The sequence below is a fragment of the Macaca thibetana genome, chromosome 15, assembly GCF_024542745.1.
Source record: "Macaca thibetana thibetana isolate TM-01 chromosome 15, ASM2454274v1, whole genome shotgun sequence".
Taxonomy (NCBI): Eukaryota; Metazoa; Chordata; class Mammalia; order Primates; family Cercopithecidae; genus Macaca; species Macaca thibetana.
This window is the reverse complement of record NC_065592.1, coordinates 64,329,633-64,350,336: the sequence shown is the minus strand read 5'-3', so window position 1 is coordinate 64,350,336 and position 20,704 is coordinate 64,329,633. Positions and strand designations below refer to the sequence as shown.

Below are 20,704 nucleotides of genomic sequence, written 5' to 3'. Positions count from 1 at the left end.
ATTTTCAGTGATAAACAAATTCTGAGTTTTACCAAATGCTTTTTATTCATCTTTTGAGGTATTCATATGGTTTTTCTTCTTCTTTATTCTGTTTCTGTGGTGAATTATATTGATTTTTAAGTGTTAAACCAACCTTGCATTTTTAAAAGAAACTATTTTGTCATGCTATCTGATACTTTAAAAATATCTCTAGATTTGGTTTGCCACTATTTTGCTCAACAGTTTTATATCTATATTACAATGAAGGATTGGCCTATAATTTTCTTCTCCTGGAATGTCCTTGACAAGTTTCAGTATCAAAGTAATGCTGGCCTCATAAAATGAGTAGCAAAGTATTTCTTCCTTTTTCCAATCCCTGGAAGAATTTGTGTAACACTCATATTTTTTCTCATATGTTTGAAATAACTCCTCACTCAAATGTCTAGGCCTCATTTCTTTGTAGGAATTTTAAATTATATATTCAATTTCTCTAGCAAATATGTGAATATTCAAATTATCCATTTTTTTCTTCTACCAATTTTTGCATTTTTCTAGGAATTTGTCCATTTCACCTGCATGTTCAGAGACATTGACATAAAATTCTTCATAATATCATCTTAATATTTTGTTTAATGTTTGTAGGGTGTGTGTTAGTAGTTTATGCTTTTGTTTTATCTAGGTTAGTCTCTCCAGGGATCTATTTATTAGGCTTTCCCTGAAAATATGGACAAATACATAGAAATTCATTATTCAATAAAAAGTTAAGAGAATGCCAACTGAAAGATATATAGTGTGTTGGTAGTTAAAAGCAAGATTTATAATTGATTGGGAAGCTCACAGGGACTTAAAGTGGGAAATAATTAAGATAAACCTTGAAGGAAAGTAGAATGTTGACAGTATTAATAGAAAAGGCGTTGTTGGCATAAGAGAAATTTGGATAATGTGTAGCAGAAAATTGGGAAAAGATGGGACGGTCTGGACAATCAAGAGATTTGAGTCATAGACAATGAGAAGACACTGAATTAATATTTTCAGTATTTTCATATGTTGACTATTTGGAAAATATGAGGAATGATGTTGAGGAAAGACACTAAGTTTTCCAGCCTAGTGACTGGGAGAAGAAAAAGAAGGCAAGAGGAAGAGCATTTCAGGGTTAGAAATGTAGACTTTGTAGGTCCTAGTCAAAAGTTGCAGGCTGGAGCCAAGACAGTGGAGGAGCTGTCAAGACAAGGAACAGCACAAGGATGTGATCAAGCTGTGTCCAGAACCATGAGCTTTCTCTCTTTACAGCATAAGAGGAGGAAGGAGTCAGTGAGCACAGACCAGAGAATGGAGCCTGGAGCCACACAAGCCAAGAAAACGGGCTTTCTAGTAGGGCAGAGTTGATTCTATCAGACTCTACAGCTCAGCCGAGGGATGAGGACCCAGAAAGCCACTGGACTCAGCATATGGGAAGTCACTGTGGGCCTTTGTGGTATATAGGGAGATAGTAAATGTCTGGCGTCATTGGGAAGAGAGAGAAGAGAGGGCTTCATTCTAAGGGGCATGCTTTTCCAAGCTGTGCAACCCACTATGTCTTCCATTCACAATTATTTGTTGGTTGCCTCCCTATTCCAGGCACAATGCTAGGTATTCGTTATATAGTAGTGAGTAAAATAGACATGATCCCTCTCCTATTGAGCTCATATCTAATGAGGAGCTAAACATCAAATAAATATAAAGAAATGATTAAAAATCATGATTAGTGCTTGGGGAGAAGGAAGAGGGAATTATGAGAGAGAATAAAAGAAGGAGGCCAATTTAGATTGCAGCGGGGATTGGGGAACGCCTGACCATGGATTACACGTAGAAGCATGAAAGAGTTCTGACAGCATTGAAATAACAAGATGGGCTGTTCGAGTGCCTCCTTCAGGGGCCAAGTAAATTCTGGGGTTCTAGAACTTGCCGGGCATCATGACCCCACAACTTCATCTAATTCCCAAACCTCCCTCCCCATCACATGCCTGTCTTCCGGAGACAGAGAAATCAGTCAGAAAGCAGAAACCACCACAAATCAAAGGAGAAAATGTGTAGCTCAAGGCAAAATCTTCTTCCAAAGAACACAAAGAAGATGAATCTACCATTGTTGAGTTATAACGCTGGGAGATTATGAAGGCTAATATGATTAATTGTAATTATCATTTATAATGTATACTCATAATGATATTGCTTCTAGAACATCTTCATTATCTTTCACTTTTGAAATGCTTGGGCTTCCCAACAGATTTCAGAAGGGGCTTTTATTGGGCCCAGATCATCAATCCAAACCTTTTAAGGTAAGGGTGTTGCTACCTCAGAAGCCAAAGACACATTTCCTATCCTGGAAAGCACTAAGTAGTCATTAGCTTCTTCAATCTGTTTACCAGCCCGCCTGTCACTGGGGTTCGACAGGCCTCAAAATTAATACTCTGCTCTATTTGTCCATCACAGGGCTGTCCCACAGACTGCGGTTCTCAAGTGGCCTCAGGCAAGCCTTATTTCGTGCCAGAGCTGAGTTCCTGGGGAAAAACATGTCTAAATTGAATTTGGTTTATTCAGTTCCATTTGAAATGAAGCCTTGTTTAAAAGAAAGCCATACTCGATTTTTTTCCAAGCAAATCTTCACCGTCTGACCTAATTGGTCTCAGAGACCCTAATTTGGAGAGTTTTCATGCCCTTCATTTATCATTGTGGCAATGTCAAAATCAGGATGGTTTCTTTCAACCACCTATGCTGCCTTTGTAAGAGCAAGGATGCTCCAAGCAACACTGGTCTCCCCAAGCGTCATCGAGGCCCCTCTCTCCATAATCTCTGGCCACCCTCTGTCTGTCTCAGTTTCCTCTGACTACACTGTAGGGCTCCCCAGGCCTCCTCAGTCTTGTCTCACTTGGACACCTGCTCAGTGGGAACCCACGTCCTTGACCATCTCGGCTGGCCCATGCACCTTGGCCTGTTTATATTCAGACCCTTTGGAATCCACAGGGACAACTCACCAGTGACCAGGGGCAGAGCAGCTGTATCAACTCAGCTTGGGGAAGCTCAAGTATCCAGTGATCTTGGCTGTGTGGAGTTTGAAATTAAGCCCAATGTATTACTCACAGCAAAACCAGGGGCCAGCCAAGTTAAATAGAGCACTCCCCGAAACATTCACGGACTGATTAGAGAAGGAAGCTCTGATTTGAAGAGAGGCTATTTTGTGTCTCCTTTTATTTTTTTAAACAACACACTTTCTATGAGTGAGATGGGAAAAGTAGAAACCTCAAAGAATGATATTTATTAATTTTAAAAGTTCAGGTCTGTGACCATATGCCATGTCCCTTTAACTTCATAATAATGGCCACACTTTTATTGAGGTCTTCCTTTGTCCAGAAACTGTGGTAAGCACTTTGTAAGCATGTTCTCATTTAATCTTTAGGAAAACTCTGTGATGTAGGTACCATTCTTATTCCCCTTTGCAGATGGGCAAGCCGAGGTCCAGAGAGAGTAAGCACACACACGTTTTAAGTGGTAGAGCTAAAATTTGAACCCTGGCAGTCTGCCTTCCTATTCTTGCCCACTCTTAAACAAATGCAAGTACCCAGGAGCTTTCATGAAGAGAACCCCTCAAGAGAAAGCTGTGACATCATCCCATGGGTTCATAAGTGGGCGAAAGTTTTTTTTTTTTTTTTTTGAAAGATCTCTGAAGGCCAGGAATTCAATAAGGCGGAACACACCCCACTGAACCTAGCAGGGCTTGAGTTTGCAGATTATTTTCCAACCAGAAGGAGTTCACTGACTTGGAGGAAGAAAGGAGATCATTTAATGGACTTACAGAAAATATTTTTGTTTTCACCTTTTTTCTCTCGCAGAACACTTCAAATCTTCCAGGCCATGGTTCATTCCCTCTGTTGGCCTTTCTACCTGGGATTGTTATGAGAGGCCTGAAGCTAAGTCCCCGTGTCCCCCACTGGCCAGGCCTGCCCTCTGGTTTGGTCAGGGCACCCACACTGCCTTTGCAGCTGCATATCCACATAGACATGTTTATTGGAGCGCTGAGAATCTCACTTCTCAAAAAGCCCCGGGAATTAGATTGTTTTCCACACTGAAAGTTTTCGTTTGAAAAATAACCCTCTTTGTTTAACTAATGAAAAGGAGGGGCTGCTGCTCGCTTCTCAGGCTGGGTAAGAATTCCATGGGCAGTAATTCTGTTTCTCAGTGGAAAATGTTTCGGTTTCTTAATGTTGTTTTGCAGACTGGTCCCTGCCCGGCCCTTGCTCCCAGGACCACACATACACACATGTGCACATTCACCCATGCACAGTGCAGCATTTTCCACCCTTCCCTGTTGGGGATGGTTGCATCCTCTTTCCAACACCTGCAGAACAAAAACTAGGTGGGTCAGTGGCTGTCACCCAGCCAGAGGCACCCCTGCATGTACGGGAACAGAACGCTTTCCCTGGCCACACTTTCAACCCCAGAGGCTGGGTGGGCCACAGAGGAAGGAAATTGGACTCCAAACTTCTCTTGTTTCTGTGCATCTCCATGTCAAGCAATTCTCTCACACCGTGGAGGGGGTGTTCTGTAACATTCCCTCCTCATTAGGTTCGTATGAAATGGCGATAAACACAGTGCTGTCATCATTGGACTTACAGTGTGGCCAGCATGGTGCTGAGTAGTCTGGACTGCACAAAACAAATCAAAACATGGCCCCAGGAGACAACTTAGTGGTGGTAGAAAAAGCATGGATGCTTGCATTTAGACAGACCTGCACTGTCACTTAAACAGCTCAGCCCACGTGCAAGCAACTGCTGAACTACTCCGAGCCTTTGATTCCACAGCTACGGACAAGAGAAGTTATATAACTCACTCACAGGCAGGTGCCGTGCCCTGGGTGGTGGTTCTCACATAGTAGATGTTCAAGGAACATCTCTCTTCTTCCCTCTCCTTTGTTCTCTGAAAACTAGCCGTCTCCCCTCTAGCTGGGGGCCAAGCCCCATTCCTGCAAAACAAGTTACAAACAATTGAGTGCAGCCACAGCAGAGCTGAGTCCAGAGCAGGGTGTCCTCACCAAGGTCCACTACAGAGTTAATGTGTACTGTCAAGGGGGTGCTGTGTGCTGTAGGGCTGGGGGATCCAACACCAGTGGGAACTGTTAGGTCTGTTATCCCGAAATTTGAAGTATTCCTTCTCTCTACAGTCTTTTTGTGAGACAGATATATCTGCCCTGAGTATGTGGCTTAAACACAGTTCTGCTTAAAGCAGGCAAAAGGACTGGGCAAAATAACCGCCACGTGAAAATAGACATTTAGGAGATCCACATGCATTAAATGTAAAGAGAAGATTAGCTGTTAGCATGGGGCAAATGAATAGCTTTAAAAGTAGACAGGGATAGTATGAAACAAGTCTGTCAGTCAGACTGCTTTTAGTTTTAAGCGATGAAAACCTTCTTCTATATTACCTCTAGCAAATAAATAAATGAGTAATTTATTGGTTCATATAACCAAGACATTCTGGGTTAGAGCTTCAGCTGGGGCTGAACACACAAAGTCATATGATGCTGGTAGGGCTGGCTGCTTTGCTGGCTCTCTTTCTCTCTCCATATTTTCATTTTGTCTAATAGCCTAATTCTCTCCTCTTTTGAATTAGCATCCTATTCTCGACTTAGTAAGTCCAACAGAGAAATTCTGTCTCTTGGCATAGGTACATCAAAACCAGGGAGGATTCTAATGGACCCAACCCTGAACATATTACTGGCTAGAGGATAAGGCACTATACTTTCTCTGCTACAGAAAGTGCAGATCTAGACAGATCTGTTTAAGTGACACCCTCTCTAAGTGGCAGTGCAGGTCAAAGTCTCCACTCAACCCAACGTTTTAGCGTCTACTCCGTTCCAGCTATGATCTAGCCACTGGGAACACAGCAGTGGACAGGGGAGGCGATGCCCGGCTCCCAGGCAGCTTACGGTCTTGTGAAACGCCAACACTTTAGTTGAATCCTGTTACTTCCTACTACTCTGCATCAAGAACCCAACAGAAGTACAGAGTCCTCTCAGTTCACAAAAAAAGCCAATTTCTTTATAAAATTAACAAAGTCACCAAATACAGTTCTATAAACTGAAAGTTTCCACATGTAAAGCAAGCATACGTATTGTCTCACATTCCAGCCAGCAGGGCAGCCTCAGTGTGGAACCTGCCTGTTGAATGACACCTCCAGAAGGTATGCAGCAGGCAGTACTGCCAACCAGAAACAGCTGGGGCTTTCAGAAGACATCACTGCTTTGGAGCTTCTTGCAGAAAACTTTCACATTCATCTCACACACAAGGAATGCAAACTACTTCCATCACGTATATATGTATATTCCTCTGTGTGTGTGTGTGTGTATATATATATATATATGTTCTCTGATCAAAAGAAAGTGGGATACTCCGTAATACTCTGTAATCAATGATATGAAATGGAATTACACCCTCAGTACACTATAACGGGCATTGTGGATTTAGGTTAGGGGAGAAAAGGCCTCCCAAAATTGCTGTATTTGGAGGGACCAGTAGACTTGTTTTTTGATGACTTGGATGTGTGATGGTATGGGAGGGCAGTCTCATCAAATATAATTTACTCAGTATTTATTGAGTGCCTACTATGTACCAATCCTCTGGTTATATAAAAACAGATAATACAGCATTTCTGCTTCATGGATAGAGTGGCTAAGTTGGTGACCTGCACATAAACCAAGCACACTACAAGTGGGTAAGTGTTCTAAGCATATGTGCACAGCACATTACACTATGACATGTCTAAGGCATGCAGTAATCTCTTAGTGCCTATGGTGGGGATTAATGGTTTTCTCCTCATCTCTGAATGGCTGGCTGGAACCCCAGCATGGAGCCTTGGCTGGAAACTAGAGGATTCTGGACAAAGACGAGGACAGGCTTTAATGTCAGACCTTGGAACCATCTGAGGCCACTGCCTGTTAAGCACGCTTAACCTCTGTGGACCCAAGGTGGTGTGTGACAAGCATCCCCAGGGCTTTGCTGGGCAATGATTACTTTTTATTATGTTTCTTACTGTCAGGTGCTCTGAAATCCACATGGACTGCTTTTATGATTTCAGGTTATCCCAAAAGAGAAACTCAAGAATCAGTGATGAGCACAGCGGGGAGTGAGCCGGCTGCCTATCTCAAAAGGGCACATCACCATAATCACAGATATACCGTGAGCATATGCAGAAAGAATGTACCAAGGGAGTGTGTGTCAGGAGCAGCCAAGAGGATACATACACCAGGTGCCCCTCCCAGCATCCCTCTCCCCCACCAAAGCGGTGCCTTTAAAATATGTGATAGGTGCCAACATCATCTCTCTGGCCCTGCAGAACAGCCCTCCCCCAACAGCCACCTTTGCTGCTCTTCCTCTAAATCCACCCTGGGTCTCCCCTGGGCTGGCTGTTGCCTTCATATTTCATGCGGAATGTGCAGCTTCCCAGGAGCCGGAGGCATGCCCTGCATTCTGATGCATCGGCTGGCTCTGACACCAGCCAGCTCCAGAGCATGCCTAATGAGGAGGCTGACACTGAGGCAGAAGAGCCAGGCCAGGCTGCGGACGGCCCGCTGCAAACATGGAGTGGGGTGACAGGAAGGCACCAAGGGTGAACCTGGGGGAAAGATGGCGGTTGCCTTTTTAAGACACTACTCTAGCATCAGATACCACAAACATGGGCCAATTTAAACCACACCAGGAATGAATCACAGCCTTGAATAAAGAGCAATTTGGATCAAGGAACATCCTTGGGGAAAGCATAAAATTAAAAGAGGAAGGAGAAGCGGCAAAGACTAAGAGAAGGCAGAAGCTTTGAAATCACTCATATTTCAGTAGGCAGAGTGGTTGCACATTTTAGTTTTTCTTCCAGTGTAGAGCGCCTTCAAGTTTCCTTAGAGACCACTTCATTATCTAAAAGATCCTGCTGAACAGAAGTTTTTCCTTTCCTTAAAGCCTCATCTACCTTAATTTCATGCATTATTCCTCGTTTTGACTGGCTCTATCAGGATAAATTGACCCTTGCTTCCATGGTATTTCTGGCATTTATCCTTGGGGTAGAGCGAGTACCTATAGTCACCATCCCAAAGCTTCGAGGATGCAATGGTAACAGGCTCATCAGCCATCTACCTAACACTTTGCCCAAGCCTGGTCCCGTTTCATCATTCCAGCAACTGGATGAGTTAGGTGCAGATGAGAAAACCAAGAATGACACAAGTTTATCCAAGGCCATACATCAGACCAAAGGTCTCAAACATGGGCCTGCCTTCAGTACTTTCAAATGAGCTGGATACCCACTAAAAAAAAAAAATCAAAATCTACCATTCCACTTGGTTCTATGTGGAATGATGTGGCAAATCATGATTTCTAATTATTTAATGTAGATAAAATGTAAGCAAATGAAACTTCACATTGACAAAGGAAAGATTGTTATTTACATCATGGACTCTTAACAAAGAAATTTCCTTTAAAGCTTTTATTTTGTCATTTGTGTTTCTCTCTCTCTTTCTCTCTCTTTCTGTGTGTGTGTGTGTGTGTGTGTGTGTGTGTGTGTAATAAGCCTTTGGTTTTGACTCTGAAGACGCTAATTTCACAATGAAATTCATAGTTCTTTATTGAATACTTAATGAAATTTGTAGTTCTTTATTGAATGCTTACCATATGTCTCACAGTTTTCATTAATTGTCTCATGTCATCCTCCTGACACTGTGAACCAGGTGATATTGTCCCACTTTGCAGATGAGGAAACTATTGTTCAGACAGGTTACACAGATGGACCAAGAACACAAAGCTCTTAAGTGACAGGACAGGAACCTGCCTGGATTAAAGCTACAGATACTGCTCATAGTAAACCACCCTGTTTTGCAGCCATGTGGTATCAAATGTATTTAATATCATTCAATGCCCTGTGTTTCCCAGCATCATTGTTCTTCTTGTACTTCCTGCCCACTGGGTTCTTGAAATATTTTCCCTGTTAATTCTTGCCCTTTTCCAGAGGAATTGAGTATCAGGATATCAAAGAGATATCTGCATTCCAGTGTCCACGACAGCATTATTCACAACAGCCAAGACATGAAAGCAACCTGAATGTTCATCAACAACTGAATAAAGAAAATGTGGTGTATACATATCACGAAATACTACTCAGCCTTAAAAAGAAGGAAATCCTGCCTTTTTTTTTTTTTTTTTTTTTTTTGAGATGGAGTCTTGCTCTGTCACCCAGGCTGGAGTGCAGTGACGTGATCTTGGCTCACCCCTCCGCCTCCTGGGTTCAAGCAATTCTCCTGTCTCAGCCTCCTGAGTAGCTGGGACTACAGATGCCCACCCCACCTGGCTAATTTTTGTATTTTTAGTAGAGACGAGGTTTCACCATGTTGGCCAGGCTGGTCTCAAACTCCTGACCTCATGATCTGCCTGCTGTGGCCTCCCAAAGTGCTGAGATTACAGGCATGAGCCACTGCACCTGGCCCCTGCCCTTTTTGATAGCATAGATGAACCTGGAGTCCGCTGTGCTAAGTCAAAAAAAGCCCAACACGGAAGGACAAATACTACATGGTCTCACTTATGTTAGGAATCTAAAATGGTCAAACTCAAGCAGAAAGTAGAATGGTGGTTGCCAGGGTAAGAGGGAGGGAAAAAATGAGGAGAAGTTGGACAAAGGGCATGAAGTTATGTGACACACATAAGTCCTGGAGAGCTACTACACAGTGTGGTCCCTAGAGTTAACAGTATTGTGCTGTATACCTAAAATTTTGCTAAGAGAGTAGATCTTAGGATAAATGTAAAAGAAAACTTGCACTTTTTGGTCGGGTGCAGTGGCTCACGCCTGTAATCCCAACACTTTGGGAGGCCAAGGTGGGCGGATTACCCAAGGTCAGGAGTTTGAGACCAGCCTAGCCAATGTGGTGAAACCCCATCTCTACTAAAAATACAAAAATTATCCAGGTGTGGTGGTGCACGCCTGTAATCCCAGTTTACTTGGGAGGCTGAGGCAGGACAATTGCTTGAGCCCAGGAGGCAGAGATTGTGCCACTGCACTCCAGCCTGGCCAACAGAGTGAAACTCTATCTCAAAAAACAAAACAAAACAAAAATTTGCACCTTTTCTTGTGTAGAATTACATTTTACTGGTTCTTTTTTAATGCTTGTTTAGATTCTGTCCTTTCTAAAAACAGAACAATTCCTAATTTAAAATCTTCAGGTAATTTTTTGTTTCCAAATACTTTTGGAGTTAGAAGCATAGAATTTTATAATTGAAGGAAATCTTGGAGATTATCCATCCCCGGCTTGCGGGAATTTTCCCTATAATAGCTCCAGAAACTGGTCATCTCATCATCTCCACTTACACATCCTCAATACTACAAAGCACACTACACCAAAAGGCAGCTCAGCCCACACTCAGACCATCTGAAGTGTTAGAATGCTCTTCCTTTGTGCTTTCTTCAACATACAAATCTGGGGATATAAGGAGGGGGGGGATTCAAACCCTAACAGTCTCTTGTCTGCAAATCAATGCTTTAGACACATGAAGAAGTCAGTTGTGTGATCCCTGAAGCTTCTCTTTTTCTGGTTTAACAGCCTCCAACTTTTCGCCAGACTCCTCTGTCCTGGGAGTCTCTTCTGAACGCACTCTTCTCTTTGTCAGCGCCTGAAAGGGTGGCACCCTGCCAGCTGGGCTCAGAGGACCCTACTTCCCCATGTCCGCTCTGGTCGAGTTCACACACTCCGCTGCCTATGTGTGCAGAGCTAGATGTATATTGATCACAGGCTCTGCTAATTCTCTCAGGTCCTGATCACATGGATGATTCTTAAACCTGGACTCCCACATCCAGTACTATGCTATTTGATTCTCCTTCTAGAACATCAACAAAACAACCCTGGCCAAAGAGAGATCCTTTTAGTACTTTGCTGAAAACCTCTTTTCTGCGTTTGGGGCTGTGCCACGTATTTGAGGGTCTTTCCATTTCTCACTGCTGCAAACCCTATTCTAGTCTTCACATGAAATCCAACAAAGAAAGGAAGATATGTGAAGCAGTGTAAAGCCACCATATTTGCTAATTCTGAAACTCCTGAAACTGAAGTATGCAAAGAGCTGGAGTTTGTTTGGCAAACTCAGTTTTTCAGAAACTTGCCATGTTAATTTCTCATTGTCCTGTTGTCTTGTACATAGTGAGGCTTTTTCTCTTAAGATTTGTTCCCTTTTCTTGCAAAACATTGAACTTCCCAGTTCTATGTTTTCCCTGGATTATTTCCAGGGAAATAATGCTTCCCTATTCTGGAAATCAGTCCCACATGTCTTCTTTTAATACTTCTGATAAATCCCCCCTTTCAGTCCTTTAACAAGTTCACTTCTTAAGCAATTGTTTTGATCAGTTTCTAATTTGGGGGCAGGGAAGGGCAATTCCTTCAAATCTACTGATCCGTATTCTCCAAGAGCACCCTATCTCTTTAGGCTTCCTTTCGAGATATCAAAGAACTAAGGCGGGGCCGTAAAGAAATCAGGAAGTGGAAAGAGGGTAAAACAAGTAGCAGGCTTACAAGAAGAAAACAGTCAAATCGGTTTTTCAAAATTCTCTTTGTGGAATATGAGGTAGGAGAACTCTAGTCCCGAGTGGAAAGTCTCGTGGAACAGGAAGGAGAAAGGTAGGGGGACGTGGGATTATAGAGGGACCTGAATTGCCATGGCATGTGAAAAAGATAACTCCACCAACCCAAGCCACATCCAGGTCATGAATTCAGGTCTGAATTCTTCCAGGACAAGTTCTGGAATTTCTAGAAAGCAGGGATGTCCTAATATATTTTACACTGGGAGCATGTCATTGTTTAACACCCTCACCTATATCACATTAATTTTTAGGAATCGGCATGTAGCATTCGATGATAAAATTTTTGCTATTTAGTTTTAAAACAATTAGCAATTTTAAAAGGAGAAATATCAACCTTAAAGATACTAGTCAAAGTCAGCAAAATATTTCATGCATGTACTAAAATGTATATTTATTAAACAAAAACATTACATCTCACAGTTTGCCCTATTTCACTGTCTTGAATTTCAAACACAAAAACTCCAAGAGGTCACATAAAATGACAACATTGATATAACCTAAGTTTTGTTTTTTCATCCTTACAATCACATACCATCACTTTAAAGAAAAAAAAAAAAATCTGTTGTTAAGGCTGGCAAGATGGCCCAATAGGAATAGCTCTGGTCTACAGCTCCCAGAGAGATCAACACAGAAGGCGAGTAATTCCTGCATTTCCAGCTGAGGTACCCGGTTCATCTCACTGGGACTGGTTGGACAGTGGGTGCAGCCCATGGAGGGCAAGCCAAAGCAGGCTGGGGCGTGGCCTCACCCAGGAAGTGCAAGGGGTCAGGGAATTTTCTCCCCTACCCAAGGGAAGCCATGAGGGACTGAGTCCAAGGAATTCCGGCACAGTAACTGCGCTTCGCAACTGTCTTCGCAACCCACAAACCAGGAGATTCCCTTAGGTGCCTACCCTACAAGGGCTGTGGGTTTCAAGCACAAAACGGGGCGGCCATTTGGGCAGACACCAAACTAGCATCAGGAGTTCTTTTTTTCCATACCCCAGTGGTACCTGGAACACCAGCGAGACAGAACCATTCACTCCACTGGAAAGGGGTGCTGAAGCCAGGGAGCCAAGTGGCCTGGCTCTGCAGGTCCCACCCCCATGGAGCCCAGCAAACTAAGATCTACTGACTTGAAATTCTCACTGCCGGCACAGCAGCAGTCTGAGATTCACCTGGGATGCTCGAGTTTGGTGGGGGGAGTGGGCGTCTGCCATTGCTGAAGCTTGAGTAGGCAGTTTCATGCTCATGGTCTAAACAAAGCTGCTGGGAAGTTCCAACTGGGTGGAGCCCACTGCAGCTCAGCAAGGCTGCTGTGGCCAGACTGACAGATTTCTCTTCTCTGGGCAGGGCATCTCTGAAAAAAAGGCAGCAGCCCTAGTCAGGGACATATAGATAAAACCCCCATCTCCCTGGGACAGAGCACCTGGGAGAAGGGGCGGTTGTAGGTGCAGCTTCAGCAGACTTAAACGTCCCTGCCTGACCGCTCTGAAGAGAGCAGCGGATCTCCCAGCACAGTATTTGAGCTCTGCTAAGGATTAGTCTGCCTCTTCAAGTGGGTCCCTGACCCCGTGTATCCTGACTGGGAGACACCCCCCAGTAGGGGCCAACAGACATATAGGAGAGCTCTGGCTGGCATCTGGCAGGTGCCCCTCTGGGATGAAGCTTCCAGAGGAAAGATGAGACAGCAATCTTTGCTGTTCTATAGCCTCCGTTCGTGATACCCAGTCAAACAGGGTCAGGAGTGGACCTCCAGCAAACTCCAGCAGACTGGCAGCAGAGAGCCCTGTCAGAAGGAAAGCTAACAGAAAGAAATAGCATGCCCACTCAAACACCCCACCCAAAGGTCACCAACATCAAAGACCAAAGGCAGATAAATCCACAAGGATGAGGAGAAACCACCGCAAAAAGGCTGAAAATTCCCAAAACCAGAATGCCTCTTCTACTTCAAGGGATCACAACTCCTCACCAGTGAGGGAACAAAACTGGATGGAGAATGAGTTTGATGAAATGACAGAAGTAGGCTTCAGAAGGTGGGTAATAATAAACTCCTTCAAGCTAAAGGAGCATGTTCTAACCCAACGCAAGGAAGCTAAGAATGTTGATAAAAGGTTAGAGGAATTGCTAACTAGAATAACCAGTTTAGAGAAGTACATAAATAACCCGATGGAGCTGAAAAACACAGCACAAGAACCTCATGAAGCATACACAAGTATTAGTAGCCAAACTGATCACCCAGAAAAAAAGGATATCAGAGATTGAAGATCAACTTAATGAAATAAAGAGAGAAGACAAGATTAGAGAAAAAATTAGAAAGAATGAAAAAGCCTCTAAGAAATATGGGACTATGTGAAAAGACCAAATTTACGTTTGATTGGTGTGCCTGAAAGTGACGAGGTAAATGGAACCACGTTGGAAAACACTCTTCAGGATATTATTCAGGAGAACTTCCCCAACCCAACAAGACAGGCCAACATTCAAATTCAGGAAATACAGAGAATGCCACAAAGATACTCCTCGAGAAGAGCAACCCTAAGATACATAATCATCAGATTCACCAAGGTTGAAATGAAGGAAAAAATGTTAAGGGAAGCCAGAGAGAAAGGTCGGGTTACCTACAAAGGGAAGCCCATCAGACTAACAGTGGATCTCTTGGCAAATACCCTACAAGCCAGAACAGAGTGGGGGCCAATATTCAACATTCTTAAGGAAAAGGATTTTCAACCCAGAATTTCATATCCAGCCAAAGGAAGCTTCATAAGCAATAAAGAAATAAAATCCTTTACAGACAAGCAAATGCTGAGAGATTTTCTCACCACCAGTCCTGCCTTACAAGAGCTCCTGAAGGAAGCACTAAACATGGAAAGGAACAACCAGTATCAGCCACTGCAAAAACATACCAAATTGTAAAGAACATCCTGAAGAAACTGCATCAACTAACAGGCAAAACAACCAGCTAGCGTCATAATGACAGGATCAAATTCACACATAACAATATTAACCTTAAATTTAAACGGGCTAAATACCCCCAATTAAAAGACCCAGACTGGCAAATTGGATAGAGTCAAGACCCAACAGTGTGCTGTATTCAGGAGACCCATCTCATGTGGGAAGACACACAAAGGCTCAAAATAAAGGGGTGGAGCAATATTTACCATGCAAATGGAAAGCAAAAAAAAAAAAAAAAAAAAAAAGAAAGAAAGAAAAAAAAGCAGCAATTGCAATTCTAATCTCTGATAAAACAGACTTTAAACCAACAAAGATCAAAAGAGACAAAGAAGTACATAACATAATGGCAAAGGGATCAATGCAGCAAGAAGAGCTAACTATCCTAAATATATATGTACCCAATACAGGAGCACCCAGATTCATAAAGCAAGTTCTTGGAGACCTACAAAAAGACTTAGACTGCCACACAATAATAGTGGGAGACTTTAACACCCCACTGTCAATATTAGACAGATCAACGAGACAGAAAATTAACAAGGATATTCAGGACTTGAACTCAGCTCTGGACCAAGCAGACCTAACTGACATCTATAGTACTCTCCATCCCAAATCAACAGAATATACATTCTTTTCAGCACCTCATCACACTTATTCTCAAATTGACCACATAATTGGAAGTAAAACACTTCTCAGCAAATGCAAGAGAACAGAAATCATAACAAAGTTTCTCAAACCACAGTGCAATCAAATTAGAGCTCAGGATTAAGAAACTCACTCAAAACTGCACAACTATATGGAAACTGAACAACCTGCTCCTGAATGACTACTGGGTAAATAACAAAATGAAGGCAGAAATAAAGATGTTTTTTGAAACCAGTGAGAATGAAGAAGACACAACATACCAGAATCTCTGGGACACAGTTAAAGCAGTGTTTAGAGGGAAATTTATAGCACTAAATACCCATGAGAGAAAGCAGGAAAGATCTAAAATTGACACCCTAACAACAAAATTAAAAGAACTAGAGAAGTAACAGCAAACGAATTCAAAATCTAGCAGAAGACAAGAAATAACTAAGATCAGAGCAGAACTGAAGGACACAGATACACAAAAAACCCTTCAGAAAATCAGTGAATCCAGGAGCTGCGTTTTTGAAAAGATCAACAAAATAGACCGCTAGCCAGACTAATAAAGAAGCAAAGAGAGAAGAATCAAATAGACACAATAAAAAATGATATAGGGAATATCACCAAAGATCCCACAGAAATACAAATTACCATCAGAGAATACTATAAACACCTCTATCCAAATAAACTAGAAAATATAGAAGAAATGGATATATTCCTGGACACATACACCCTCCCAAGTCTAAACCAGGAAGAAACCAAATCCCTGAATAAACCAATAACAAGTTCTGAAATTGGGACAGTAATTAATAGCCTACCAACCAAAAAAAAGCCCAAGACCAGATGGATTCACAGCCAAATTCTACTAGAGGTACAAAGAGGAGCTGGTGCCATTCCTTCTGAAAAATAGTCCAAACAATAGAAAAAGAGGGACGCCTCTCTAACTCATTTTATGAGGCCAGCATCATCCTGATACCAAATCCTGGCAGAGACACAACAAAAAAAGAAAATTTCAGGCCAATATCCCTGATGAACATTGATGTGAAAATCCTCAATAAAATACTGGTAAACAGAATCCAGAAGCACAGCAAAAAGTTTATCCACTACAATCAAGTCGGCTTCATCCCTGGGATGCAAGGTTGATTCAACATACACAAATCAATAAACATAATCCATCACATAAACAGAACCAATGACAAAAACCACATAATTATCTCAATAAATGCAGAAAAGCCCTTTGACAAAATTCAACACCCCTTCATGCTAAAAACTCAACAAACTAGGTATAATGAAATGTATCTCAAAATAAGAGCTATTTATGACAAACCCACAGCCAATATCATACTGAATGGGCAAAAACTTGAAGCATTCCCTTTGAAAACTGGCACAAGACAAGGATGCCCTCTCTTATCACTCCTATTCAACATAGTACTGAAAGTTCTGGCCAGGGCAATCAGGCAAGAGAAAGCAATAAAGGGGATTCAAATAGAAAGAGAGGAAGTCAAATTGTATCTGTTTACAGATAACATGATTGTATATTTAGAAAACCCCATTGTCTCAGTCCAAAATCTCCTTAAGCTGATAAGCAACTTTAGCAAAGTCTCAGGATACAAAATCAATGTGCAAAAAATCACAAGCATTCCTATACACCAACAACAGACAAACAGAGAGCCAAATCATGAGTGAACTCCCATTCACAATTGCTACTAAGAGAATAAAATACCTAGGAATACAACTTACAAGGGATGTGAAGGACCTTTTCAAGGAGAACTACAAACCACTGCCCAAGGAAATAAGAAAGGATACAAACAAATGGAAAAACATTCCGTGCTCATGGATAGGAATAATCAATATCATGAAAATGGCCATACTGCCCAAAGTAATTTATAGATTCAATGCTATCCCTATCAAGTTACCACTGCCTTTCATCACAGAATTGGAAAAAACTACTTTAAACTTCATATGGAACCAAAACAGAGCCCACATAACCAAGACAATCCTGGGCAAGAAGAACAAAGCTAGAGGCATCATGCTATCTGACTTTGAACTATACTACAAGGCTGCGGTAACCAAAACAGCATGGTACTGGTACCAAAACAGATATATAGACCAATGAAACCAAACAGAGGCTTCAGAAACAACACCACACATCTAACAACCATCTGATCTTTGACAAACCTGACACAAACAAGCAATGGGGAAAAGATTCCCTATTTAATAAATAGTGTTGGGAAAACTGGCTAGCCATATGCAGAAAACTGAATCTGGACCCCTTCCTTACACCTTATACAAAAATCAACTCAAGATGGATCAACGACTTAAACATAAGACCTAGGACCATAAAAATCCTAGAAGAAAACCTGGGCAATACCATTCAGGACATAGGCATGGGCAAAGACTTCATGTCTAAAACACCAAAAGCAATGGCAACAAAAGGCAAAACTGACAAATGGGGTCTAATTAAACTAAAGAGCTTCTGCACAGCAAAAGAAACTATCAGCAGAGTGAACAGGCAACCTACAGAATGGGAGAAAATTTTTGCAATCTACTCATCTGACAAAGGGCTAATATCCAGAATCTACAAAGAACTTAAACAAATTTACAAGAAAAAAAACGCCATCAAAAAGCGGGCAAAGGATATGAACAGACACTTCTCAAAAGAAGACATTTATGTAGCCAAGAGACATATGAAAAAATGATCATCACTGGTCGTTAGAGAAATGCAAATCAAAACCACAGTGAGATACCATCTCACACCAGTTAGAATGGCTATCATTAAAAAGTCAGGAAACAACATATGCCAGAGAGGATGTGGAGAAATAGGAAAGCTTTTACACTGTTGGTGGGAGTGTAAATTAGTTCAACCATTGTGGAACACAGTGTGGTGACTCCTCAAGGATCTAGAACTAGAAATACCATTTGATTCAGCAATCCTGTTACTCGGTATATACCCAAAGGATTATAAATAATTCTTCTATAAAGACACCTGCACACCTATGTTTATTGTGGCACTATTCACAAAAGACTTGGAACCAATCCAAGTATCTATTAATAATAGACTGGATAAAGAAAATGTGGCACATATGCACCATGGAATACTATGCAGCCATAAAAAAAGATGAGTTCATGTCTTTTGCAGGGACATGGATGAAGCTGGAAACCATCATTCTCAGCAAACTAACACAAGAACAGAAAACCAAACACTGCATGTTCTCACTCACAAGTGGGAGTTGAACAATGAGAACACATGGACACAAAGGAGGGAACATCACACACAGGGGCCTGTCAGGGGGTAGGGGGCTAGGGGAGGGATAACATTTCGAGAAGTACTTAATGTAGGTGATGGGTTGATGGGTGCAGCAAACCACTCTGGCACGTGTATACCTATGTAACAAAACTGCACATTCTGCACGTGCATCCCAGGACTTAAAGTATAATAATAATAAGAAAATCTGTTGTTTAAAAGCAGGGATATGTTCTATCACAGTAGTGGAAGGCATAAACCTGGACTCCCTGCAAATACTGCACCCAAAGTGAACCCCAACAATCTGTACCTGCACGAATTTACTCTCAAAAGGAAGATAAATATCTGTGTCTATCTGTATTGAAGACCATGTGGATGAGAATTTATCAATTAACTTCCACGTGGAATACAATGTTTATTAAATTATAAACAATAAAAATGTACACATATGTAAATAACACGCTATAGAAATTTTCAACAGTTGCTTAACATTATCCACCAGAGGATTTTGGGAGGTAGGGGAGGCATATTTTATCACTGACTTTTTTTTAGAATCACGGGTGTATAGTGATAATAAAGATCTGGCCAACAATACTCCAATACTGGGGCCTTTAGCTCTGGCTGCCCCATCCTTGACGTCTACATCTAAAAAGTCATGGGAATGGTGAGCAGAACTGGACACTCAGATATGCCTGGAGTACTGTTGCAGGCAACAAAAATTAGGGCTTGAAATAAGGGTCTGGGTATGGTTTGGTTAAATTATACATGGTTATTTCATTTCACAAAATTATGCTTTGTCTCCTTAGCTCTATAGATATCTTCAGGGAATTGTCATCATGAGCTGTTTGAGGGCCAAAATCCTGTTTTGTGCTTCTCTGGATGGTACCCCCTCTGACTGTCTCCTCAGGTGCTTGGCACACCTGAAGTCCTCTGTAAATGTCCACTGATGGAGAGATTTCTCTGGTATCATCAACAGTTTAAAAGCAGCTCATCCTCTTTGTGCTATTCGAATTCATGAATTGCACTCTCCTCGTCTTTCATTTATTACCTACACTAGTGGGCTTGTTTTTCCCTAAGACAGTTATATAAGACTCTTGATTCTCTGCAACCCTATTAGCTCATCTTCACTTCTTTGGCTTCCACTGCCTCGGAAGACCAACACTGGGGAAGGAAGACAGGCAGGCAGGAAGCAGGAAGAAGATCCCCAAAGATTTAAGTGCGTTGGATCCGCCTGTGATGATTCAAATCCGGTTCTTAGCGCCCCAGGCCTGGTGAGGTTTCCCGATTATCTTTACAAAATGGAAGTAACATGTCCATAAAGGTGTCCCGGGATCCAGGTTGGAGTATCTAGTGGGGGCCACAAGATGTAGCCCTTAGGAAACTCTGCCTGCCCTTGTGTGCCTTCCTCAGGGAGAGATTCAGCTCTGTTAGTTGGAGCAATTCCTCCTGCCCACTTCCAGACCCCGCATTTAGCTCTTCATTAAAAGAAAGTCCATCGAGGGGCTTAAACACAAAACTCCCTATAATGGTGAATACTCAGAATTACTTTCCACCTGATACTGCTTCATTTAATTGGACTAAAGCAGGCTCCCCTGGCTCCAGGCTCCCTTGAAATCCTGCCCAAATTTGCCTGGCTCCTGCGTGGGCCTGAGTAAATATGCGGCAGGTGCGCCGAGGGGTTGCGAGCTGGGCGCCCATGAACCGTAATGGTTGCTGCATGACTGATTCCCCAGCCCCTCCGCCCTCCTGCTAAATCCCAGGACCCTCCCTGCTTATGCAAAGAGCGGGCTCCCCAGTGCTGCCTTATGAAGAAGTGGTAGAGCAATTTCATTTAATATTGCTAGTGCTTCCATTAACCTGAGTATATTGCTCTCCATCCTCAATTTAAGACTCCCTCTTTCTCTTGATTATCGCTGTATTTCAGAGCACCTGAATGTCCTCCCCAGACCTCTAAGCCAGCCTGGAATAAGTTGATGATCAAAAGCTACAGCTCCTTGAATTTTCTGGCTTTGGAGTAGTGCAACCTTCCTGTGGCCCACCTGGAGGCCTTGAAAACCCGCCTGGGTTCTCCACTTTGCTCTGAATGAGGCTCCCTTTGGTTGGCTCTGGTGTTGCCTGTACTCTCCACTAGCACTTTCCTTCCTTCCTTTTTTTTTTCTCATTCTTTTGACTGTTGATATTTGCGAGACAGGAAAGTGTTTTGAAGCTTTGCAGGGTGAGGTGCAAGTGGACACAAGTCGGCTATGGACTATTTTGAATCTACTGGGTCATTACTTGGATATGTCTATGACTCTAC

At 42.3% G+C, this 20,704-nt stretch overlaps 1 protein-coding gene across 1 annotated transcript in view; it reads right to left on the bottom strand.

The window, feature by feature from the left end:
* Window positions 1-20,704, bottom strand: part of LOC126937294 (putative uncharacterized protein C9orf92) — a 74,486-nt gene that overhangs the window by 7,951 nt on the left and 45,831 nt on the right. The window contains exons 4-5 of the mRNA XM_050760701.1: window positions 4,848-4,975; window positions 4,288-4,351 (exon numbers count right to left, since the gene is read on the bottom strand). Coding sequence (XP_050616658.1) covers window positions 4,288-4,351; window positions 4,848-4,975 — 192 coding nt within the window. The remainder of the gene's footprint in view (window positions 1-4,287; window positions 4,352-4,847; window positions 4,976-20,704) is intronic.